General features: G+C 42.1%; 1 protein-coding gene across 1 annotated transcript in view; it reads left to right on the top strand.

Annotated features, from left to right (window-relative positions):
• Positions 1–14,523: 14,523 nt before the first annotated feature.
• Positions 14,524–23,143, top strand: part of MAGI2 (membrane associated guanylate kinase, WW and PDZ domain containing 2) — a 760,890-nt gene continuing 752,270 nt past the window's right edge. The window contains 1 exon segment of the mRNA XM_064142561.1: positions 14,524–14,850. Within this exon segment, the coding sequence (XP_063998631.1) occupies positions 14,550–14,850 (301 nt within the window). The 5' untranslated portion in view covers positions 14,524–14,549.

The raw sequence follows: 23,143 nt of genomic DNA, 5'->3' as shown, positions 1-23,143 counted from the left end.
TGAGTAATAAAGAGGATAAAAGCAGAAAAACAGGTTAAATAACTGTTTGACACTTCCAGGGGAAGACTGAAAAATAATTTTATTAAGTGTTTTCTAGGCTATATTATTAATTTCCAGTATGTCCTCTTGGCCATTGTGTTTTTTTATGGTGTTTTAATTATCTTTGTTTGCAGTAGCAGGTTTCAGACCCTTATTCCCTGTTTATGGCATGTTGTCCTCCATGTCAGGCTAATCACTCACAAGTGAGGAGCAGATGTTAATGTTCTTATTCAGGAATTTACAATCATAGAATGGTCTAGGTTGGAAGTGACCTTCAAAAGTCATCTAGTCCAATGCCCCTGCAGTCAACAGGGACATCCTCCACTACAGCAGGCTGTTCAGAGCCTTGTCAATCCTCACTTTGAATAGCTCCAGGGATGGGACCTTAACTACCTCCCTGGGCAACTTCTTCCAGTGTTCTATCACCCTCATGGTCAAGAACTTGTTCCTAACATCCCATCTAAATCTCCCCTTCTCTCCTTTCAAACCATTGCCCCTCACTCTCTCTACAGGCCTTTGGAAAAAGTCCCTCCACAGCCTTCTTGGAGGCCCTCTTCAGGTACTGGAAGGCTGCTATTACGTGTCCCTGGAGCCTTCTCTTCTCCAGGCTGAACAACTCCAGCTCCCTCAACCTGTCCCTGTAGCAGAGGTGTTCCAGTTCCCTGATAATCTTCATGGCCCTCCCTCCTCCATGGACCTGACCATGCATGCCTGCTCCTTATGAGGAACGGCTGATTTGACTTAGACTAAAACTAATGATGGCACTTTTGTGATCAGGCTGTTCTAGGTTAGCATTCAGACCCTTCACAATTATTCTGTATTTCCCTTTCAGTTGCTGACACTAACTTTCTTGTTATAGTCACTACAACAAAGGCCTAAATCATTAGACTTGGAGGAATCAGTTCAGCCATTTTGATAACTGTTGCTTAAATATTTCTGTATTGAGGTAAATAGAGATTGAGTTAAAAGTCCCCAAAATACTGTGTGGCTTGTTCTATGCAGAGAGCTCTAGGAAGTCATAAAACAGATGACTATTTTGCACCCACACAGAATTCATAGAATCAACCAGGTTGGAAGAGACCTCCAAGATCATCCAGTCCAACCTAGTATCCAGCCCTGTCCAGTCAATTAGACCATGGCACCGAGTGCCTCATCCAGGTTTTGCTTCAACACCTCCAGGGATGGTGTCTCCACCACCTCCCTGGGCAGCCCATTCCAATGGCAAATCACTCTCTCTGGGAAGAACTTCCTCCTAACATCCAGCCTATACTTCCCCCGGCACAACTTGAGACTGTGTCCCCTTGTTCTATTGCTGGTTGTCTGGGAGAAGAGACCAACCCCCACCTGGCTACAACCTCCCTTCAGGTAGTTGTAGACAGCAATGAGGTCACCCCTGAGCCTCCTCATCTCCAGGCTAAACAACCCCAGCTCCCTCAGCCTCTCCGCATAGGGTTTGTGTTCCAGGTCCTTCACCAGCCTTGCTGCCCTTCTTTTGCAGAGCAGTAAGTTGGTTACTATGTCATAAAATATCTTACAATTTTTCCTGAACTTGACTGATACAAAATGGGGAAGCAAATTGTATTTCTGAACCATGAACAGAAAAAACACATGGCTACATCAATGCTTAAAAAGCAAATTCTTTTAAAAGCCCAAAGCATTTTTGAAACTAAATTATTCATTCTTGAAAATTCTCACACATGTAGATAGAGAATATAAAAAGCTGGAAAAGTACAGCAAACACTAATCTTCCTGCTTCTGTTCCCTCTAAGCAACGGCTCATTAAAATGATTTCATACATGTCCTATGAGAGAAAAAATAGACTGATCTGAAAAATAAAATAAAATAAGTTTCTTGTCTGGTTGCAAAACAATGTTGAAAAATGACCATAATTTCCCCTCTCCTCTCACACTTACACACCTGGGTTTTGTTCAGTGAGGATTTATTTTTTTCATTCCCATGCTTTTAGTCCTCCTCTAGCTTTTCATTCAAGTACTGCCTTGATCAGTGTAGGTGCCACACGGAACTAGCTCCAACGGATTCGCGGCAACAACTGGATTTGATGTCAGCTGCTAGTCTATGAACAAGTTTAGGCAGGACATACTCATTCCTTCTTGTGGTTCTTTTTCCAAGTCTAGCCCTTGATGAAAGCCATATACTAGGTTTTCCATCATCTTTTTCCTAAACACACCTCTAGTAGCAAAGCATACTCACCTTTTGGCCACCAGAATTAAGAGCTGATAGAACCACCTCTCTCTTACCTAGCAGCTAGCATAATGTTTTTGTGATGAACAACAAAAAAGTCTTTTTTTTCTGTGCCCAGATCTTTGAATCTGCCACGTTTTCTATGTTAATGCTTTCAAACACGAGACTATTAGAACTCAGTCCTTCAAACTGTTCCACTGGGTGTGATACATAGGAATAGCCATTTGAGGAAACAAAAGACAAGGATTACGTGTGACATGATATACACATTACAAACATAAAGGTGACCAATTCCTGCCGAGAAGTTACATAAATTTCAGGTTTTGCTCCCAGTGCTACTTAATACAGGCAGTACAAAACTTAATGTGTGCTCTCTACCCGAAGCCAGCACTCTAACCGGGGGGCAAAATGTCATGCCTCCTCTCCCTTGAATACAAATAGTTATTTACTCTTTGTGGAATAAAACAGCTGCAACACGAGAAATTGAGAAATGTAGGTACCACATCAAGTGGCTGTCAAAAGGAGTTGATCCTAGCTTTTTCACTTACTGAATGGTAAAATTAGATGCAAAATGTGGCTTCTGCAGGTAAACATCCTTTCTTACAATCATAGAATCATACAATGGTTAGGGCTGGAAGGGACTTCCAAAGTTGCTGTCTACAACTACCTGAAGGGTGGTTGTGGCCAGGAGGAGGTTGCTCTCTTCTTTCAGGTGGCCAGCACCAGAACAAGAGGACACGGCCTCAAGCTATGCCAAGGGAAATTTAGGCTTGAGGTGAGGAGAAAGTTATTCACTGAGAGAGTCATTGGATACTGGAATGGGCTGCCCGGGGAGATGGTGGAGTCGCTGTCCCTGGAGCTGTTCAAGGCAGGATTGGACGTGGCACTTGGTGCCATGGTCTAGCCTTGAGCTATGTGGTAAAGGGTTGGACTTCATGATCTATGAGATCTCTTCCAACCTTGGTGATACTGTGATACTGTGATACTGTAAAGGTCATCTAGTTCAACCCCCCTGCAGAGAGCCCAGACGTTCTCCACTAAAGCAGGTTCTGCATGTTGGACAAGACTGCAAATGCTATACTTCTATAGAAGCAGTTACCAAAATCAGCTACTGTTCATTTAGAATATCATTTGGAAGCTAGGTTCTCACAGAAATAGGAAAAATTATTTGGGAAAAAATACTTAAATCCATAAACGCACAATCTAAAGAATTCAGGTCCTGTAGGTAGTGGCTAATGTGGCTGCAGTGAAACTTCTCAAAATTTTTCCCCTTTGCTTCTTAAAGACCACATAAATGTAATTTTCTGTGTCAATGTAAGTATTTAGGGCATTTATCTGGGAAACATTTGCACAATTTTTTTACTTCTCTAATGAGTTATCCTCCAGAAGAGAAGCAGCTGCTTATTTGTCTAAAGTTCAGTACCTATCTAAAAACATGTGCAATCAGAATCTAAATTAATTTGCTTCGGTTTGAAATTGCCATAAATCAGAACTTTACAACAGGCTACTTATTAGCACTTCTTGGGCAAAAAAACTAACCTGAACAAAATAGCTGTTGATTTTGTTTTGTTTAAAAAAAAAAAAGGTATTAAGTATACTTTGATATTACCTGAAAATTAGATCATTGATTAATTTAGAATACAAGTTGAAGTTAACAGTTAATAATTGCAATATTCTTATTTTAACTAAAAAGGGTCAATGAAACTAAATTCACCAACACCAAGATACTGTCATGATAAATGGCTGCATTTCTTTACTAATTTATTCTGGTGTATTAGATACACCAATCTCTTTTAAAAGGTTTTCAGTTGTTAACCCAACTAAGGATACTTGTGGAGGTTTATTCTAATTACAATAAAAGTGGGCTGCACAGTCAGGGATGGAGCCACAATGTGATCTTACAGTTAGTGAAGTTTTGGTGATAAGGAGTGAATCCTAGAATGACTTATGTTGAAAGAGACCTTAGAGAACATGTACTTCAACCTCCCCACCACAGGCAGGGACACCTCTAAACTAACTAGACTTGGCAGCTCAAGGCCTCAATTCCCCTTCTGTCTTACAAGCACAGATAATTATTGTGCTTTCTGTGTTTAGAAGCATGGAATTTGTATATAAAAAAATCTAAGTCCCCAAAAGAGTTTACAAATCTGGATTACTGCCAGAAGCAACAGTGAGTGAAGTAAGCAGATGGAAAAATAAGGGCTAAGATAAGGAGCAAGTTTTCCCTGGAGTGTAGCAGTCGCAGCGTAACACCTGCCTACTACCGTCCTCTGATCGCTGCAGAAAGCCAAGTGTTAGTAGTAACAAATACTGTCAAGTGCCATCATTTTGCAAAAGAGGAGTAAGCTCCCAAAGAGTAAGAACTCAGAACAGTTAAAATCACTGCTTGAATCATCATTTTTAGAATCTTTAAAAAAAAACCACAACAACAAAAGAAGTCTGTGATTTGGAACAAAAAAATATAAACAGTTAAATTACATTCTTTGTCAGTTTAAAGTAAAAAAAATGTTGCCTTAAGTCTCCAACAATTACCCTAGAAAATCCTCCACTTTTCAAATGACAAACTGGCTTTATGACTAGTCAGAGGACACAGAAATGTCTAAGTAAAGGTAAACGGAGAAATGTTCACACATAGAGCAGAAAACCAGAGTTAAATAACTGAGAAGAGAAATTCAAGTTTAATTTTTAATACTCTATATTGAGTCTGTTAATAGTAATTATTGAATTTAACATGTGATACAAATCAGTTCAAAGGCATTAAAGACTGCCATATTTACACTATGAAGGAGTATAAATTACTTGCACTTCTTACTCTTTTGCAGTGACTGAAAAATTGCACTGCAGAAAATCTGTAACAAAATCACTGTGAAAAGTCTAATTTTTTGTTTGTTTGCTGAGGATTTAATGCTTTTAAAAATAAAATGGCTAACTTCAGGTCATACTAGTTTAAAAATTATTGTCTTTTAGAGTCTGCAACTGTACAATCCAGAAGCAGTAACTTTCTGTATTTTTTCATATATAGAAAGGATTAAAATAAAAAATCTGATTAACTTTATTTCTTTTGAAGACAACACTGAGACTGATGGACTTTAGTAGGAGCCAAGGCAGAAGAATGTTCAGGTCTGCTTTAGCTAGATGAGTGCTTACATGAAATCCAAAATTGGCAACCCATGTCTTTTTTGAAAAACAAGCATTCTGAGGTTACTAAACATCAAAATTGAAGGAAACAACAATGAAGTACTTGAGAAAATCATATTGTTAATTGAGCAGGTCACACTTTTTCTCACACTAGTAATGCAGGGAAATGTTTGCCAGTGCAACACTCATTTTATTTTAAGGAGTGAGGACAGCTTTTTTTACTGGTATGTATAAATGCACACACGGCGTTTAAGTCAGACATTAAATGCAGCAGTATGTAGGGCCCACTGAAAAAATTGGTTTAGCCTACTGAGACCTCCTTTAAAGAAGTAAAAATTCATCGTTCTTAAGTGCATCCCACAAGAGACAAAATCCTGTCAAATGGACAATTTGGCAATATTCTTTCATCACTGGAAGAGATTCTTTCCAATCTGAGACCAGCTGAATTAATACCAGTTGCATCCATTTACCACTCAAGGAATGCCAATATATTAGCAAAGTTAATATATCATTAATTCATCCAGAGCTCCTAGATCTAAAAATTAAGTGGGATATTAATCTGGGTTTGCAAGAAGTGTCTTAATAGTGCCAATTAATTTTTAAATTGAATTGCATGTTAACATCTTAACCTTCAGGTCAAGTGGTGCTCAGAAGTCAATTTAACATATAAGTCAGTGAGACAATTGGTATGAAGAAGTGCTACTAAATCTATCAACTGCAGAACTGTTTTCCATCCATAACAATATTGGCTTTGTACAACTTCATGGTAAATGTTTTATGAATGGTTATGCCAAAAACCTTCAGAAACTTAGGTCCAGCTGATTCTGCTCCTAACACAATTGCACAGAATCACAGAATTGTTGCATTTGGACAGGAGCTCTGGAGACCACCTAGTCTGATACTGTCCTCAGAGGAGGGTCAAGGACAGCAGGTTCCTCAGGACTGAGTCCAGTTGTGTTTTAAGTGCCTGCAAAGATGGAGGCTCCACACTCTTTCTGCAAAACCTGTTCAAACATTTTGAACTTCTGTTTTATGCTTAGAAAGTGAATTTGGAGCTATGTCACATTGTCTTATCAGAGCAAAGTGGCAGACCCACCTCTGAAACCATATTCTAAGAATAAAACCTGAACTGCACAGTAACACAATTCAGCCTCCTTGAATGCACTTCTGTTTATTACTTTGCTTCCAAAGCAGAGCACAACACGTGCTTTCAGCACATGTGCACAAATTTCAGAACTATAGAAACAACATTGAATAAAACCTTGATGATGAGAGATTTTGGGAATCTTATGCCCAAGCACGGCGACACAAATTTATTTATCATCCAGAGCCCTCACACGTTGGGTGTTGAGCAGAGAGAAGGGGTTATCAGCCTCTAAGTTTACCCTAAGTTTTTAGAGTATTTATATATCATTCTGGAGATATAAGTGGTAATAGCCCTGGGAATGCATAAGTATTTCTACCACTAATCTCAGTGTGATGATACAGTATCACAGTATCACAGTATCATCAGGGTTGGAAGAGACCTCACAGATCATCAAATCCAACCCTTTACCACAGAGCTCAAGGCTAGACCATGGCACCAAGTGCCACGTCCAACCTTGCCTTGAAGTGCCCCAGGGACGGCGACTCCACCACCTCCCTGGGCAGCCCATTCCAGTATCCAATCACTCTCTCAGTGAAGAACTTTCTCCTCACCTCCAGCCTAAATCTTCCCTGGCGCAGCCTGAGGCTGTGTCCTCTTGTTCTGGTGCTGGCCACCTGAGAGAAGAGAGCAACCTCCTCCTGGCCACAACCACCCCTCAGGTAGTTGTAGACAGCAATAAGGTCACCCCTGAGCCTCCTCTTCTCCAGGCTAAACAATCCCAGCTCCCTCAGCCTCTCCTCCTACATGCACCAGTTCCTAGACAGTCTTTCAATACAATCAGCTTTAGGAAGCAATCTGAATATTGTAGCAGTAGTGAAATGCATCTACAGAGTTGAGACTAGCAGGATCCTGGTCATCACCATCCTCTGGCTGGGCAGGGATTGCCCTGTTTCTCCAGCTGTCATGAGGCAGCACAAGTCAGCAATTCTTCTGAATTGAAAAGCATGGTAGAGCAATGGAAATCAGACATCATGCTCAACCAGCTAAGTTCTCTAAAGCTTCAGGCTTACTAAGATTAAAAAAAAACAACCACACACACACACAAAAAAAAAAAAAAAAAAAAAAAATTCAGACAAATCAATTTGGGCATCACTTTGCATTGAAGTGCCAAGCTGACTGAGGTGTAAGTCTTTCCTACACTTCATGCTCAGTCTCTGACCAGTGACAAGCACTGGGAGAGTTTGTGCTGGTATGATTTTAAAGCTATTTTCTCTCAACTCCTCACTGTACCATGATTTAGTATTTGTGGAAATTTATCTACAAAATATGTAGCCTTTTGTGAATTTCCATGGTGATGTCTGTGTGAAGTTACACTACTGCTAACTTCAGACGTATTTGCTAATTTTCATGACAAAAACTCTTTGCTTTTTCATTAAGCACAAGAATTTTGACACAGAAAGGTGATTCCTCTCAAAGAGATGACAGAGATGTGCAAATAAGGCCCTGAATGGACACGCTGTCACAATTTTACATGAACAATACATCCCTAGAATAATATGCCTTCATTTTATCTAAGTTCATAAAACATCCATCTGCTTTCCAAGCTATGATGTGAGATCAGTCTTAGCAGCATTGTTAGTTCATATGAAACGTAAAATGAAACTGATCATAGACATGAAAGAGGAAAGTCTCATTTTGTTCTAGTCGAAAGGATATGAAAATGCAACAAGGAAAAAAGAATTCAGAGATAGCTCCTGTTTAATTTGTTAATCTAAGATATCATCAACATGAGCAATGACTAAATTTGTATAGATACTTCAATGATAAGATAAAGCACTGAATATTAAGTAATGGGACATGAAGACACTTAGAAATTCAAATTCAATGAAAAATACAGGCTAATCCACATGATTCAATGCAGTAATACCCTAATGCTATCCAATGAGGCTTGCCAGTGAGTATAACTTAAGCTAGCAAGTGCACACATTGGTGCCATGGCAGTGGAGAAGCTGTCACTCCAAACCCAGGCAGCTACCCAGCCACTTTATCTGGTATTTTTCAGAACTGCAGACACCGTGGCCCTGTGTGCTGCAAGGATCTCAGCCCAAGTAATTCACTGGCTAAGCCTCATACCTCTCTTTCCATTCCCAGTAACAGATATTTGCAGGTTTGTCATCTTCCCAGTGTCAGGCCAAATTTAAAGCATTCTTCTCAGACAGGGTATTCTGTGTGGGTTTGCTTCTGTCTTATTCTATCTTCTAGCGTTGAGCATTTACTGGGATGCAATTTCAGCTTCCATTTCCATGGAAAGAGGACATAATTTGTTTATTTTAATGGCTCTTGCCAAATTTATTTTGACAGCCCATCTCCCAGAACTTTGTCCCTGGGGAAGTTTTTGACCTCTAACAAGTTTTCTCTATCTCACCTTAATCAGCTTATGAGCAGCTAGCAAGAGAAGCACATGAAGTATATAATATTGAGCTCTGATAACAAAAGAGAGAAAGAAAACTGGAAATGATCACATTTAAAACAAACATCAATACAGAGATGATCAGGAGATAACAAAATGTCTACTGCAACCCTACAAACCCCATTGTAAATTATACTATTTAGATGAACTCTTTAATTTTTCCTTCATTCAGGCTGCATTTATTTCTCAGTACAAGCATTAAGACTATTTCCTTCACATTCAGAAATAATCAGATTTGCCCTGTGCAAGAGCTGTTGCCACAACATAAATTCTCTAATGGGTTGAGAAGGCTGAGTGGTTTCCATTATTTTCCATTCTAACCAAATATATATAACAAAGTTTTTAAGTCTACAATTAAACAGCAGATTATTTTGAAGCACTGATGGACAAAAGTATGGCAGGTTTTGATCTAATAGCTAAAACCAAACCAAAACAATAATTGTTCTTTAGCTCTGCAGTGCAATAAACCATGTATTTTTTACTAGAGTTTTCAGAGTTTGGAGGACTTGGCAAACTAGGTTTTAGCTAATTAGCCTGAGGTTTTAGCTTTCCTGAAGCAAAAGTTCTCAGCCTTTGAAGTGAGAAAATATGAAAAGATTCTCTTAGTAATAATACTAGGCTCATACTACTACAAATAGGCTCATGAGTGGTAGCAGTACATATCTTAACAAACTTCTATTAACTTTTTGGTGAAATTTGCATCTTCATAGGCTAGGAAATTGCACTTTATATCCAAAGAAAAGATAGACCAAAAACCTTCTCAGAATCCAAGCAGAATGTCAAACAGAAGACAGTTAAATGAGCTAAGACACTTCGGAGCTCCAGTGGTGGGAAGATTACATGTTACAACCTTTACAGGCAACTAAGAGCATAGGCAAAATTTTTGTGAATGTGAAATTAAATATCTGAATTATGCTCAAGCCCTAGATAAACTTGGTCCTGTGATGGACAAGTTTGTAGATGGCTAAGCTATTGTGCTGATAAAACTATCTAATAATAAAGTTGTTGCATAGTTGACCTGCTAAAGAGAATACTGTGAGAGAAAAGATGAATTACAACCACATTATATTGGGGAAAAAAAAAAGAGGTGGCAAAGTCATGTAGTCAGCATCCAGTTACATGAAGCACATGCCAAAGAAGGAACTTATGAGTCATCTTAATGGCTTCTGAGTTCAAGTCCAATGCTACAAACACAATTACAAAGTAGAAAACTTTAGTCCTGCGTAAAGGGCAGTAGGTAATGAATGTATTTTCTTCCCCTGCCCTCTTTGGTGCACATGATACACAATTTTCTATTTGAGGAATTCAATTCTCCAAAAATGTTGCATACTGAGACACAGACAGAATTCTGCTACATTTTTACCGATTCTGCAGTGCTACAGTAGGAAGGATTACTTTCCACCTACAAAATACATTTATTTATTGAAGTCTCACTCTCCAGCTTACTCATGTGCTCAACTTTACTCCCCAAAGTACAATGACTTACTGGTTCCTGCGCTTACAGGCTCAGATTTAAAGGAATAATAAAAGGCATTTGTGTTGTGTTTGGTGAACGTATTTAATTACATGTTGTTGTTACTTCTACCCACAGGAAATCCCTGGTGTCAGATACTCTGACAATCACACTCAGAACCAGTTCATGCCTTCCTGGGATGAAACCCAACAGAAAGAACTAACAGAAAGATCTTCGCAAGTCACAAAAACCTTTTCAGTCTCTTCAGGCTCCAGACAGAAAATCTGCAAACTCACCCTCTCAGACATACTTTGGGACACTTGCTCTGTCGGTGCCTGGATAATCTTTTTACACGGCTACCCCTCTATCACTGCAACAATGAAGCAGTTACCTGAAAGAACTGCTGTAAAAGACCCTTCTACAAATACAAGACTAAGGCAAACTGTGCCATTTCCACTAGTGTCACTACTACCCTACACCTCAAGAACATTAGTGATAGGTGGCAAGAATTTATCCATATACAAAACTCTCTGTGTTGTAGATAAATACTCTATTCTTTAACTACAGTATCACAAAATCACTGAATGTCAGGAGTTGGAAGGGACCTCTGGAGATGTCCCCTTGTGATGAGGTGGAACCTCCTGTGTTCTAGCTGGTACCTGTTATTCCCTATCACTGGGCATCACTGAAAAGTGCCTGGCACCTTCATCTTGACAACCATCCCTCAGATATTTATAGACATTGATCAGATCCCCTCCCAGCCTTCTCTTCTCCAGGTTAAAAAGCCCCAGGTGTCTCAGTCTTTCTTCATAGCAGAGATGTGCAAGTATCATTCACTCTATCCTGATCTTAACCATATGATCTGCCATTCCACCTGCCAACTTTTGCTCATCTACGAACTTAAAAACTCTGATCCCTTCCTGGTACAAAGATCAACTAACATACAACTTCAATTGGGGAAAACTGATAAAGGTCCTTCCAACTATCTCCCCCTTCCCATTTTCTCTGCCTAGTTGCCTGTGCTAGGGTTTTGCTAACATTACTGTCTACCTTCAAAAGGCAAAGTCAACACAGGTGGACTTCCATCAGCTCTACATGGTACTATTTTTTTTCAGAAATAAAAAACCATTCAGTCTAACTTGTCCACAACATGTGTTAAATCAGAAATGCTCTGAATTGTAGGCCTCTTAAAAACAGTTTGTACCACTGCTTATTTAGCAAAGCATCTGCCTCTTATCCACTGTTAGTGTCATCTGACTTAAAATGGTAATGAGCACTTTAAAGATTCTGATCAATAAATGATTAGATCTCTAAGAAATAAGAAAACCCACAGGATTCCCTTCCTCCTTCTCCTATGAATATTTCAAGTATTTCCTGACATATTTCTGAAATGCTGTATTTTTGGCAAATATCCTACTTGTACATATATTGGGGTGAACAAGGACTTATTTAGAAGTTTACTTTTGAGACAAATCAAGAATTGCAACCCTATACTAGTAGAACGACTATAAACTCTAAATTAGGAAATGGTGACCACTTTAGTAGAGTGGGTATAGCAGAGCAGAGGACTCAGCAAACTGGAAACACATCTGTGGAAACATTTGTGAAACTGGATAGTAAGATGCTTTGTCTTGCAACTTCTCTTTTTAGCCATTTGTTTCCTACCCCGTTCTTGGACCAAAAGAACAAAACAAAACAAAACAAAACAAAACAAAACAAAACAAAACCAACAAGACAAAAGTCAAGGGTAAAGGTAGAGAAACAAACTTACTCTCTTGCACTCCAGGCGTTGTAGTCCTGTTCCTGTTCAGACCAGATGCCTTGTTCCTAGTGGCAGCAGACACTTCTGATGGTCTTTGGAAAAGGAGATCATTACTGTAATCTTTGTCACATCCATGAAAATCTCTTAGTAGCACCTCTGCAGGTCCTCTCCCATCTTCTGTGCTTATGGATCTATTCTTTCCAGTTTTGTGGGGCCATCTTTTTCTGTTTGGTTGGGGTTTGTGTTTTGTTCTTTGATCCCATTTTTGTGAAGCCACTCACATTCAGAGCTTTACACCATTGGCCAGGCCCGCAGAGCAAAGCAGGTGAAATTTGCTGTCATTTCTCATTGCTTTCTTACTCTTTGCATGTGCCTAGTCCATCTCCGAGTGCATGAGAATATTTATCAGATAGTTTTGGGAGAATACAAACAGAAGAACCTTGGTTTCCCTTGGACTTATACTAAGGCTGATAATGAGCTGTAATTGAAACTTTTCTCATTACCAAAGTATGTGTATGGTCTCTCAACCATGTGAATCGCTGCTTAATAAGAGGCAAGCTCATGTTACAACCTTTGGGACATTTACAGGATCTCAGCCCTACTTAGCTGCCTATTTTCACAAAATAATTATATTTGAGATAGATTTGGGTAAAACTGCCCAGTAGTTTCAGAAGTTATTGGAGAAGTAAAGGAGGCACAGCCAAGCATGATCGCATAAAGGCCTGTTTCCATAGGAACCTAGAGGGAAAACAGAAACACAGTTTGTGAACATTTTCATGGCAAGTCACTTTAATTGAAATTTCAAAAATATCTGACCAGCTTTAAATCACATGCCACAACACACACTACAGCTCTGCCACCTTCCCTCCTTCAGCACCCTGTCTGCAGACCCATGCCTTCATGCATCCTACTCTCCTGTATCCTGAAGGCACAACAACTATGACTCCTAAAGTCAGGAGATTGCTCTGTCTGTATTTTGATAACCACTCCTTCAGATGAAAACCATTTTTGTGGTAAGGCAAGCTTCTCAGAAAGACATGACAACTACTACACTCCTCTGCTTGCATATGTGTTAGGCATATGACAGAAGGGAGAGCTCAAAGGGGGAGTGGGGTACACAATCACCTGCTGAACAGAAAAAAACATGAGAGTACTTGGACAGAGACATCTAGGCTTCTCTAAGGTCATCTGGTGTTCAAGGCTAAGGAGCAGATGGCAACCTGAGGGAGGGTGGTAAACATCTGGAGTGATGGGAAGTAGATTTCGTAGAAGAGTGCCAGCCTCTTCTTTGATATACCCTCTCCAGCTGTAGCACCCATCGGACCTACCAGCTCTTGTCTGCTGTGCCCACAGCATTAAACTCATGTACAGCAAATGAACTTAAGTGTGAGACCAACAAACAGAGGGCAGCCAGTCTAAGGATGTTCATGACATCAAAATCTTTGAAGTAAGCGGCCGTTAATTGTTTCCCTCGCCATAACTCGAAGCCCGTCTGTTTCTGGGTCCTTCCCTTCCTGACAAGAGCAGAATACACTGAACCAGAGAAGAGCGCTTCCTTGCCATCTCATTTCAGACAGGCTTCCCAAGCTCCAGCAGCGTACCGATGAGGGTGCCACCCGCTGCATGCTCAGAAAGCTGCTGAGTGGCTCAGGCTGGCCCTGGGGAGCCCTCAGGCCGCCCCGGCGCAGGGCTCAGGCTGCCCCCGGGGCGCGCTCCGCCACGTCTGGCGGAGGCCGGCGGGAAGCCGCTCGAGGCCGCCTCGCTGCGCATGCTGCCCCCAGGCGCGCCCTTTTGGCCGGGGCAGTAGGGCGGGGAAGGGCGGAGGGCAGGCCGGGGACTTCTACTCTTCCCGCCAGGTCCCATTATTCCCTCTGCCTCGGCAACTCTCCGCCTTCTACCGGCCATACCAGGCAGCCTCTCTCTCGGCCTTCACTACCGGGTCAGGCAAGGCGGGAGCGGCGAGGCAGCGCCCGCCTCGCTCCAGCTCCAGCACCGACACTGACAGCCCTCCTCCTCCTCCTCCTCCTCCTCCTCCCCCCGCCACGGCCATCCCCTCCCTCCTCCCTCCCTCCCTCCCTCCCACCCCGCTGCCAGTTTTTCTACAACTAGTACATCCACGCACTGGCAGGGTCCCGGCCGCCGCGGCTGCCATGGATATCAGCTAAAGGCGGACGGAGAGGGCAGAAAGGCGCTCTCCGACCCAGCTCCCGAGCCCCGCGGGGCCGCCGCGCCCTCCCTCCCGCCGGCCGGCAGCAGCGGCAGTCGCTCCTCGCCCGCCCCAAGCCTGCCCCGGAGGAGCCCGGCTGCCCCAGGGAGGGGGGGGGGGGGGGGGAAGAGAGGGAGGGGGGGAAGAAGCACGGAATACAGGGAAGGAGTCGGGCAGAGCATCCCCACGGCAATGTCCAAGGGCTTGAAGAAGAAAAGCCACTGGACTAGCCGAGTCCACGAGATCGTGATCGTGAGGAACCCGGAGGGACAGTTGGGCTTCGAGCTGAAGGGGGGCGCCGAGAACGGGCAGTTCCCCTACTTAGGGGAGGTAAAGCCCGGCAAGGTGGCCTATGAGGGCGGCAGCAAGTTAGTGCCCGAGGAGCTCCTGCTGGAGGTGAACGAGACCCCGGTGGCCGGGCTCACCATCAGGGATGTGCTGGCTGTGATCAAGCACTGCAAGGACCCCATCCGGCTCAAGTGCGTCAAGCAAGGTAAGGCGGGGACTGCCCCCCCTCCGCCCCCTTTCCACAGGGCTGATGGCAGGTCTGGGGGCATCCGGGGGGAGCAACTTTGTTGCTGCAGTTTGACTTTCCCCCTCCCCGCCGGAGCCGCCCCCTCCCCGCCGGCGGGGGGAGGATGCGAGCGGCGCTGCGCGGTGCCCGCAGCCGGGCGAATTAAATGTGCGTCAGTGACAGCGCTTCGCCATGCCGCGGGAGGGGACGGAGACTGGGACGGGGGAGGGGGTGCGGCAGCGCCGCCGAGCAGCACCCCCACGGCATCACCTACCAGCCGGCCAGGCCCGCGCCGCCGCCCCTTGTCGCGCCGCGGGCACCGGGCATTGGCCGCCTCTTCGCAGCTGATACTGGCACGGCCGGTGGGGCCGGACGAGCGGCTGGGTACGGCTGCGGAGAAGGGCTTGCCCTTGGCTTTGCTGCGGGCCCGTTGGCTCGGGTTCAGGGGCTTGTCGCCGCGCGGCGGGTCTCTGCTGGCATTAAGGGCAGCTTTAGCATCTCTTAAGTGTCATTAGCGGGAAAGTCATTCATTTGATCCCTGGTGAAAGCGATATCTTAGGGAACGAGGAGCTCAGAAAAGTGGGAGGGAGAGGCTGAAAGAAACTTCTGGGAGAGAGCGGTCTACTTTTGTCTCTCCGCTGTTTCTCTTATTAATTTCAGAAGTACTGTAATAGATTAATACATTTCCAGGGAAGTCAGTGGAGAAGTAGCGTCACAGGCGCTGTTTACGTGCTTGTTTCTGTCCTCTTTAAACTATGCTGAGTTGGGCTCTGCAGCTGAACGGAGGTTTCTGCTACCCCAGCAGCGTTTGAAGCACAGGAACTCTGTCAGCTGCTCTGCACTTACTGACTGTAGGTGCTCCTCGGCCATGGATGGTGCAGTGTATTGCTAAAGTAGTCATTTCAGGCGGTCAGGGAGCTCAGCCATTGAAAACTTGTGCATTTCTGCCATGGGAAGGCTTCAGACGCTATGCACCAGTGATGTCTGTGCTCTCTAATTATAGCCATCAGCCTTTGCTCAGAGGACACAGAGTTTCTCTGACATTTGGTATAGTTTATTAATTTAACTCCTCATTGCAATTGGCAATTTATTGTTTGAAGTGTCATTTATGATGCTACCGAGTGCTTGAAGGATACGTCTATTATTAGCTTATCAAAACATGACAGAATCAGTTGAATGAATTTGACTTCTGCTCAAGCCTTCAGAATGTATTTTATGATATATCCAGTTATCTACATAAGGTCAGACCTCTAAATCCAGATACGATCTGTGATTTTTGTGTTTGTCCTCTTGGGTAAGTTGTGCAGTGCGCTGTAGATCTTATCTTGATAGACAATGCAGGGGGACACAATAGTTAACGTGATAAGTGAAGATTGGAAAGGAGTATAATGGATTCTGTATTGCAAATATAATGAAATTTCTGGGCACCTAAACTCCAGGAAACCTGCTCTGTAGTTTGGCTTGATTTTTAATTAGTAATGTGAATGTTCTTAGTGTGGTGGGATTCAAAAGGAAACAACAGTAGAAGTGTCAAGAAGACACCTTGTCTCTTAATTTAGTTATTACTTTTTTTCCTTTTTGCAGAAATCTGATAGATACTTTACAGTAGTGTCAATTTACTACATAAGCTGGGTTCTGTCCCACCTCTTCACTGTTTTCTTAATATTTCTCTCTAAGTCAAAGCAATCCCCAGTGATTCATTAATGTGTGCACCCTTAGTAGAGCTATCTGTCATACATGAATTAAGGACATTAGTCAGGCTTTTAAAGCCCATGGATTACTGCAGATTTCTTGAATGAAACACAAAGGATGAATTCTGATTTCTGTCTAGTTTATTGCTCTCTGAAGAGTTTTACTTCAGTGTATTAACACACTACACTTTCCACGCATGTCCTTAAAGCACTGGCCAGATGACTCTGTGTTTGGAAGTGGCAGTTCTGCATAGATTCTTGGGCTGAGACTTCTGGCTGCAATGATATTTCATGTGTTCCAGCATCCTTCAGTTTGCCAAAGGGAGAGGCCTTCTGGATCAAACTACTGTTAAAAAAAAACCTAACAGTGGTTTGTGTGTTTTACAACCTGACTCCTCCTTGAGCCTAATTCAGTCTCATCTCTGCACTCTTTGATTACAAAGCACAGACAGCAGACATCTACCTTACATGAACAAATTACTATTCCCTAATGGTACTTTGCAGCAGTGTGTAGGAGAGAAAATGCTAGGCACTAAAATCTTTATATATTTTTGTAAATTCTGTTCTCCTTTTAATTATAAAACACCTTTAGTGGTTGGAACTCTGTTAATGACTCCAGTGTCATTGTTTCCACATAATTTATCAGTGGTATCTCTGTAAATCAGAATAGCATGACCTTGAATGCACCATGTGGCTGTAGCCGCTTCTTCAGTGCTGCGTAGGAATGAAGGCAGATAGAGAAATGTGGAGGTAGGACAGGACTATTTATAATGTGATGCTTAAGAAACTGACTGTTTCTCTTGTTCCAAAGTTTTGATAATTCATGAGGAAAAAATCACTTGGCTAATTCAGTTTACAGGAAGTAGCACTTTGAAGTGTGGAAGATAAAGGCATATTCACAATTTCTCGTTGTGTTTGATTAAACACACTCTTCAAAAGAATGAATTATTTCATCTTGTACCATATTACAAAGTGATATATTTATTCTTTAAAAAGTCCTATGAAATACTGGTGGTTTATTTGAGCTGAGCATCTTGAGCTAAAAATATTAACTCAGAAAAAAACAATCAGATAGTGTAGGAGTTGCTGTACATCACCAGGAGGAGTAAACATCGTGATAAACTAATTAGCACTTTTGCAGTATCACCTGACATAGAACTCTCCTAAGCATGACAGACAGTAAATAAGGCTTTAATGAAGGAAATTATTGTCTGTTTTTGCATGGGGTGAAAAGATTGTAAGAACCATTATTACTATTATGGTGGCTGTTGTTACTAGTATTATTTAATCTTAGGTGTAAGAGTTCTTATACAAATATTCCTTGAAAACTCTTTTGTCTTTGGTTGGTTGGTTGTTGTTTTGGTTGATTTATTTTTTTTTATTCTTGTTTGTTCATTTTTGTTTGGTTGGTTGTTTTTTTAGCCAGATTTTTTTAGGCATATTCTTTTAAAACACCTGAGGTGAAATCTTGGCCCAGATGAAATTAATGGCAAAACCGTCCTTGAAATGAAGAGAGCAAGGATTACCCTGTAAAGTCCTATGCTTTTTTGAATATATGATCTTTTTATGGGGAATCTTGTACAGCAGTCAAATTCATTGGGCACGTGTTCTGAATTTCTCATCTGTCCAATGAATCTCAAGAAGGACCTTACTGTGTCTACAAGAAATACTTCTGAATTGCAAAACTGGTTGTTTTCACATGCAGAACAATTTGAATTAAGTACTGTGTTTTCCCAACAATGCAAAGATGTAAAGTTTTAAAATGTGTTAAGGAAAGGCGTCCTCATCTGGATAAGCAAACACACGGATAAAAATCAAGTGAGGAGCAATATTGTCTCCAACTTCACTCCCTGTTTGTCACTACTGCTTCAGACCCACAGTTCCACTAATTCCCATCAATAGGCAAGTTAGTCCACGATCTGCCACAAACTCCAATACAGCTTTGGTTTATAGTGTAAAGGGTTGCAGGAACTCGGGTTGCAGGAACTCAGGTTGCACTCAGTTGCACTGCATAAATCAGGACCGCTGCTCTTTGCGTAGGCTTGTAAGTTCCACAGATACCCTCAGCAAAATCTTGAGGAATGGTCTACAAATGTGGATTTTAGAACTTGGGGGCATTACAGCAGATTTTGTGCTGTAGGTACTGCCTGAGACATGTTATCCTCCTAGAAAATGGTTTGGACATACTAAGTAACCAGATGGTCTAACTGAGCAGTTCAGTTTACTTTTAGAAGTACTGAGCCCTTGTCAGGCCACACCTTGAGTACTGTGTCCAGTTCTGGGCCACTCAATTCAAGAGAGATGTTGAGGTGCTGGAACATGTCCAGAGAAAGGCGACAAAGCTGGTGAGGGGCCTGGAACACAAACCCTATGAGGAGAGGCTGAGGGAGCTGGGGTTGTTTAGCCTGGAGAAGAGGAGGCTCAGGGGTGACCTCATTGCTGTCTACAACTACCTGAAGGGAGGCTGTAGCTATGTAGGGGTTGGCCTCTTCTCCCAGGCAACCACCAATAGAACAAGAGGATACAGTCTCAAGTTGTGCTGGGGGAAGTATAGTCTGGATGTTAGGAGGAAGTTCTTGCCAGAGAGAGTGATTGGCATTGGAATGGGCTGCTCAGGGAGGTGGTGGAGTCACCATCCCTGGAGGTGTTCAATAGAAGACTGGATGAGGCACTTAATGCCATGGTCTAATTGTCTAGATAGGGCTGGATTATAGTTGGACTGGATGATCTTGGAGGTCTCTTTCAAGCTGTTTGATTCTATGATTCTATGATGTGAGATATTAATAACACCAGTACTTTGTGCTGAACACTTTCAGCTTTTCAGATTTTAAGCTTCAACCCATAATGCTTTAGCTTCTCCTGCAAAAAGACAGTATTCATGTTGCAGTTTTACTTTCTCTGTCTAATCATTTACTTAAGCATATGCAAAAATGTTTTGCTGGCTGTAGATGGACTTGGGCATATTTCCAAGTGCTTCATTGGTCGGGAGAGTATTTGGATCGTCATTAGGATGTGTACAGGAGTGGATGTGTTTGAACAGACTACAGGTCTGCATCCTCCACATCCTTTTACTGGTAGTGGCAGCAGTGCTTTCCTGGTGAAGACTGGAAGTTCAGGACAGTGCTGCCTCAGCACCCAGTGGTTTGTGGCTCAGGGATTTAGTAGGCTTGTACTGTTTTGGTTATTATCTTTGCTTGTTTTTAGTTTGCCAATGAGTTCATCTGTGAGTTTTACAGTTAAAACTTGGCATGGAGTTAGGTTTTTTATTATTTTATTAAAGTTTGTGACAAGCCTTTTGACAGAGAAGTACAGGAATGTTTTTGGGTTGCTAAAGTTCTCAATAATTTCTTCTGCGTTCATTAAAAGACAGTGTGCGCAGAGATTGTCATTTTGTGTTTCCTCTTTCTGGATATCAATATATAATGTAGTCCATGATGTGAAGGTTTGGTACCATTTTTTCCACTAATACAAATATTTTACAATAGAACACTATATGGTTTTCCTGAATAAATAAAAAAGACAAACACAAGAGCTCTGCAAAAGCAGAGAACTGTGAAAACCTGCATGCTGGCACTTCTCATACAAAGGTAGCCTCTGAAAATAAACTCTATTTCAGATCCTACTCCTGTTTCCTAACTCTTGTTCCTTAAGATTTTGCTAATTCTGGAAATTGGATTGAGAGTTTTCTTCTTACCATTACCTTATGTCATTCTTATACTTGTCCATCTTAATTTATTAAGACCACTGAAGGTGAATTCTGACTCATATAACCAGAGATTTATACTTCAGCTCCTCCAGATAGGTTGTGATGTTTCATGTCAGGAAATCTGTGTTCATTGGCAGTAGAATTATATTCATCTGTCTTTCTTCTCTGAGAGCTACGAGTATGCCCTTAAAGGATGGCACCACAACTTTGTTAGTGCATCATTTCCTTGAAGAAATTAAATAATTGAGACTGCTCTGCTTTGTTCTGTTGAGTCACATATGGTGAAGTTCATCTCACACTAACACTTGTCTGGCCACTGACATCAAAGGAAAGTACTAGGATGGAGGGGTAAAATTATATCTCTCATTTTATTCAGCAGTATGACATAAAATGATTGTAAAGTTTAGAATGAGGTTGACTTCACGCCTACCCAAGAAAGTGCAGTCTATAGCATGGAGTTTGAAGATACTGATTTCAGCAGCAAAGTGCCAAACTTTTGAGTTTTGTTACTCAATGTCATTGCAATGCTGACACACCCACAGGGGCTGTCATCCCAAAAGTGTATCTTCGGCACACCTAGTTTCTTACAAATCAGCTTTCTTCCAAGTTCATGGAAATCTGTCAGTGAGGTGTAATAGTTTTGCTGGCCATTTGTGAAGCTTTGTCACTCCAGGCTGAAGCTGTCACAATGGATGGAATGGCAGACAGAGGCAAGAGAAAGAGGAGGCACTGAAGGGTTTTGGCAAAACCAGACTTTAATGTTCCTAAACTGGACAGAAATTGTCAATGGTAATTGATAATTTCTAAAACAATACTTAGGGTCGAGTGTTCTTTTAACAAGTCTCATTTATTCAGAGCTCCTATCTATAAATTGGACTCTTCCATAAATTGGACTCTTCAGTAGATGCTGTTGAAGGTAACTGACACAAGACTTTTGTTTGTGTCTATCTGCCATGTGTTTTTCTTTTTTACAGTGTGTAAGTACAGTACAAATGCATTATTTCTCAGCTCTCAGTCAACATATGCATATTTTAAAGATTCAGACAGAAGGGCTGCCCAGGGAGATGGTGGAGTCACCATCCCTGGAGGTGTTCAAGCAAAGCCTGGATGAGGCACTTAGTGCCATGGTCTAGTTGATTGGACAGGGCTGAGTGATAGGTTGGACTGGATGATGTTGGAGGTCTCTTCCAACCTGGTTGATTCTATGATTCTATGATTCTGTGATTCTGTGATTCTAAGGTATGTTGTTATAAGCAGCACTTCCAGATGTCTTCTCATTCATGTATAGGTTATGATCAGCAATATATGAATAGTACTGTTTAACTGTTCTTATCAACCTCAGGTGTTTCCCCTGGATGCCTTTGATTATTTCCACAATGCATGAACTCAGGACAAAGGAAAGTAAGACAAGGAAAAAAATGAAGAAAGTAAACAGTGGGAGGAAAAGAAAAAAATCTCAGGGGAAAGAAAAAGCCAGGGATTTTGAAAATAAATAGTATGTTTTTAAAAATTGCATGTTCTGACATATTTGATAGAGACTTGGGGAGATTTTTCAGCATAGGGAAAGTCAGCACAAGGAATTTGTATTTCCTAGGTCCGTTTTAGTTCCTGTGCATATGTTGAAACCTGTCGGCCTGACCTCAGTGCCATGCAAGATAATGGAGCAGATCATCCTGAGTGCAATCATAGCACACCTACAGGATGCCCAGAGGATCAGACTCAGCCAACACAGATTTAGGAGGAGCAGGTCCTGCTTGACCAACTTGCTGGTGAGAGGACTGGAGCACAGCCCTATGAGGAGAGGCTGAGGGAGCTGTGGTTCAGCCTGGAGAAGAGAAAGCTCAGCGAAGACCTTATTGCTCTCTACAACTACCTGAAGGGTGGTTGTAGCCAGGAGGGGATTGGTCTCTTCTCCCTGGCACCCAGTGACAGAACAAGAAGACACAGTCTCAAACTGTACCAGCGTAAGTTTAGGCTGGATGTTAGGAGTGATTGCCCATTGGAATGGGCTGCCTGGGGAAGTGGTGGAGTCATCATCCCTGGAGGTGTTTAAAAGGAGGCTGGATGAGGCACTTAGTGCCATGGTTTAGTTAGTTACGAGACTTAGGTGATAGGTTGGAATTGATGATCCTAGAGGTCTTTTCCAATCTGGTTAATTCTGCGATTCTGTGAAGTGTTTAGGCTGAAAAAGACCTTTAAGATCATTGAGTCCAACTGCTAACCTAGCATAGCCTAGCGTATCACTAAACCATGTCCCTAGGTGCTACATCCATGGCTTTGAATCACCATGAATGATGTCTCAGCCACTTTCCTGAGCAGCTTATTCCAGTGCTTGACAACCCTTTAAGTAAAGAAGTTTGTCCTGATGTCCAACCTTAATCTCCACTGGTGCAACCTGTGTAGAATTTAGTTACCACCACACCAAAACTGAATGCTGAGACCTTTGTTGCTGAAGAAGCACCTTGACCTCCCTGTTCACTTTCTTCATCCTCCTTCTCTAGTACTGAGACAGCTGTGTCATTGATCTTCAGAGGCGGTGCTAGCTCACAAAGACTAAGTAAATCGCATGCCTTTCTTTTCAGACTTCTGACCTTGGGAAACAAGGGTTACAGTTCAGTTGCTGAAGACCATGCATAAATGGAAGAAATAAACCCAGCATGCTTGTGTTCTGTATTCTGCAGACAAAACAGAGTGACTATTCGCTACCATAAAAAATCTGTAGGGCAAATAATGCCTCCTTGTGTTCATGTATTACATTTTTTTCTGTCTCCTGTGAATCATCTTTGGTTCAGATCAATGTACTTCAAGGAGCTTCTCCACATATCTAGTCTTACATGAAGAACCACCTGCTACCAATGTCCTCCTTTCTTGCCTA

The sequence above is a fragment of the Pogoniulus pusillus genome, chromosome 4 (genome assembly GCF_015220805.1).
Source record: "Pogoniulus pusillus isolate bPogPus1 chromosome 4, bPogPus1.pri, whole genome shotgun sequence".
NCBI lineage: Eukaryota > Metazoa > Chordata > Aves > Piciformes > Lybiidae > Pogoniulus > Pogoniulus pusillus.
This window is presented reverse-complemented; position numbering and strand designations above follow the sequence as displayed.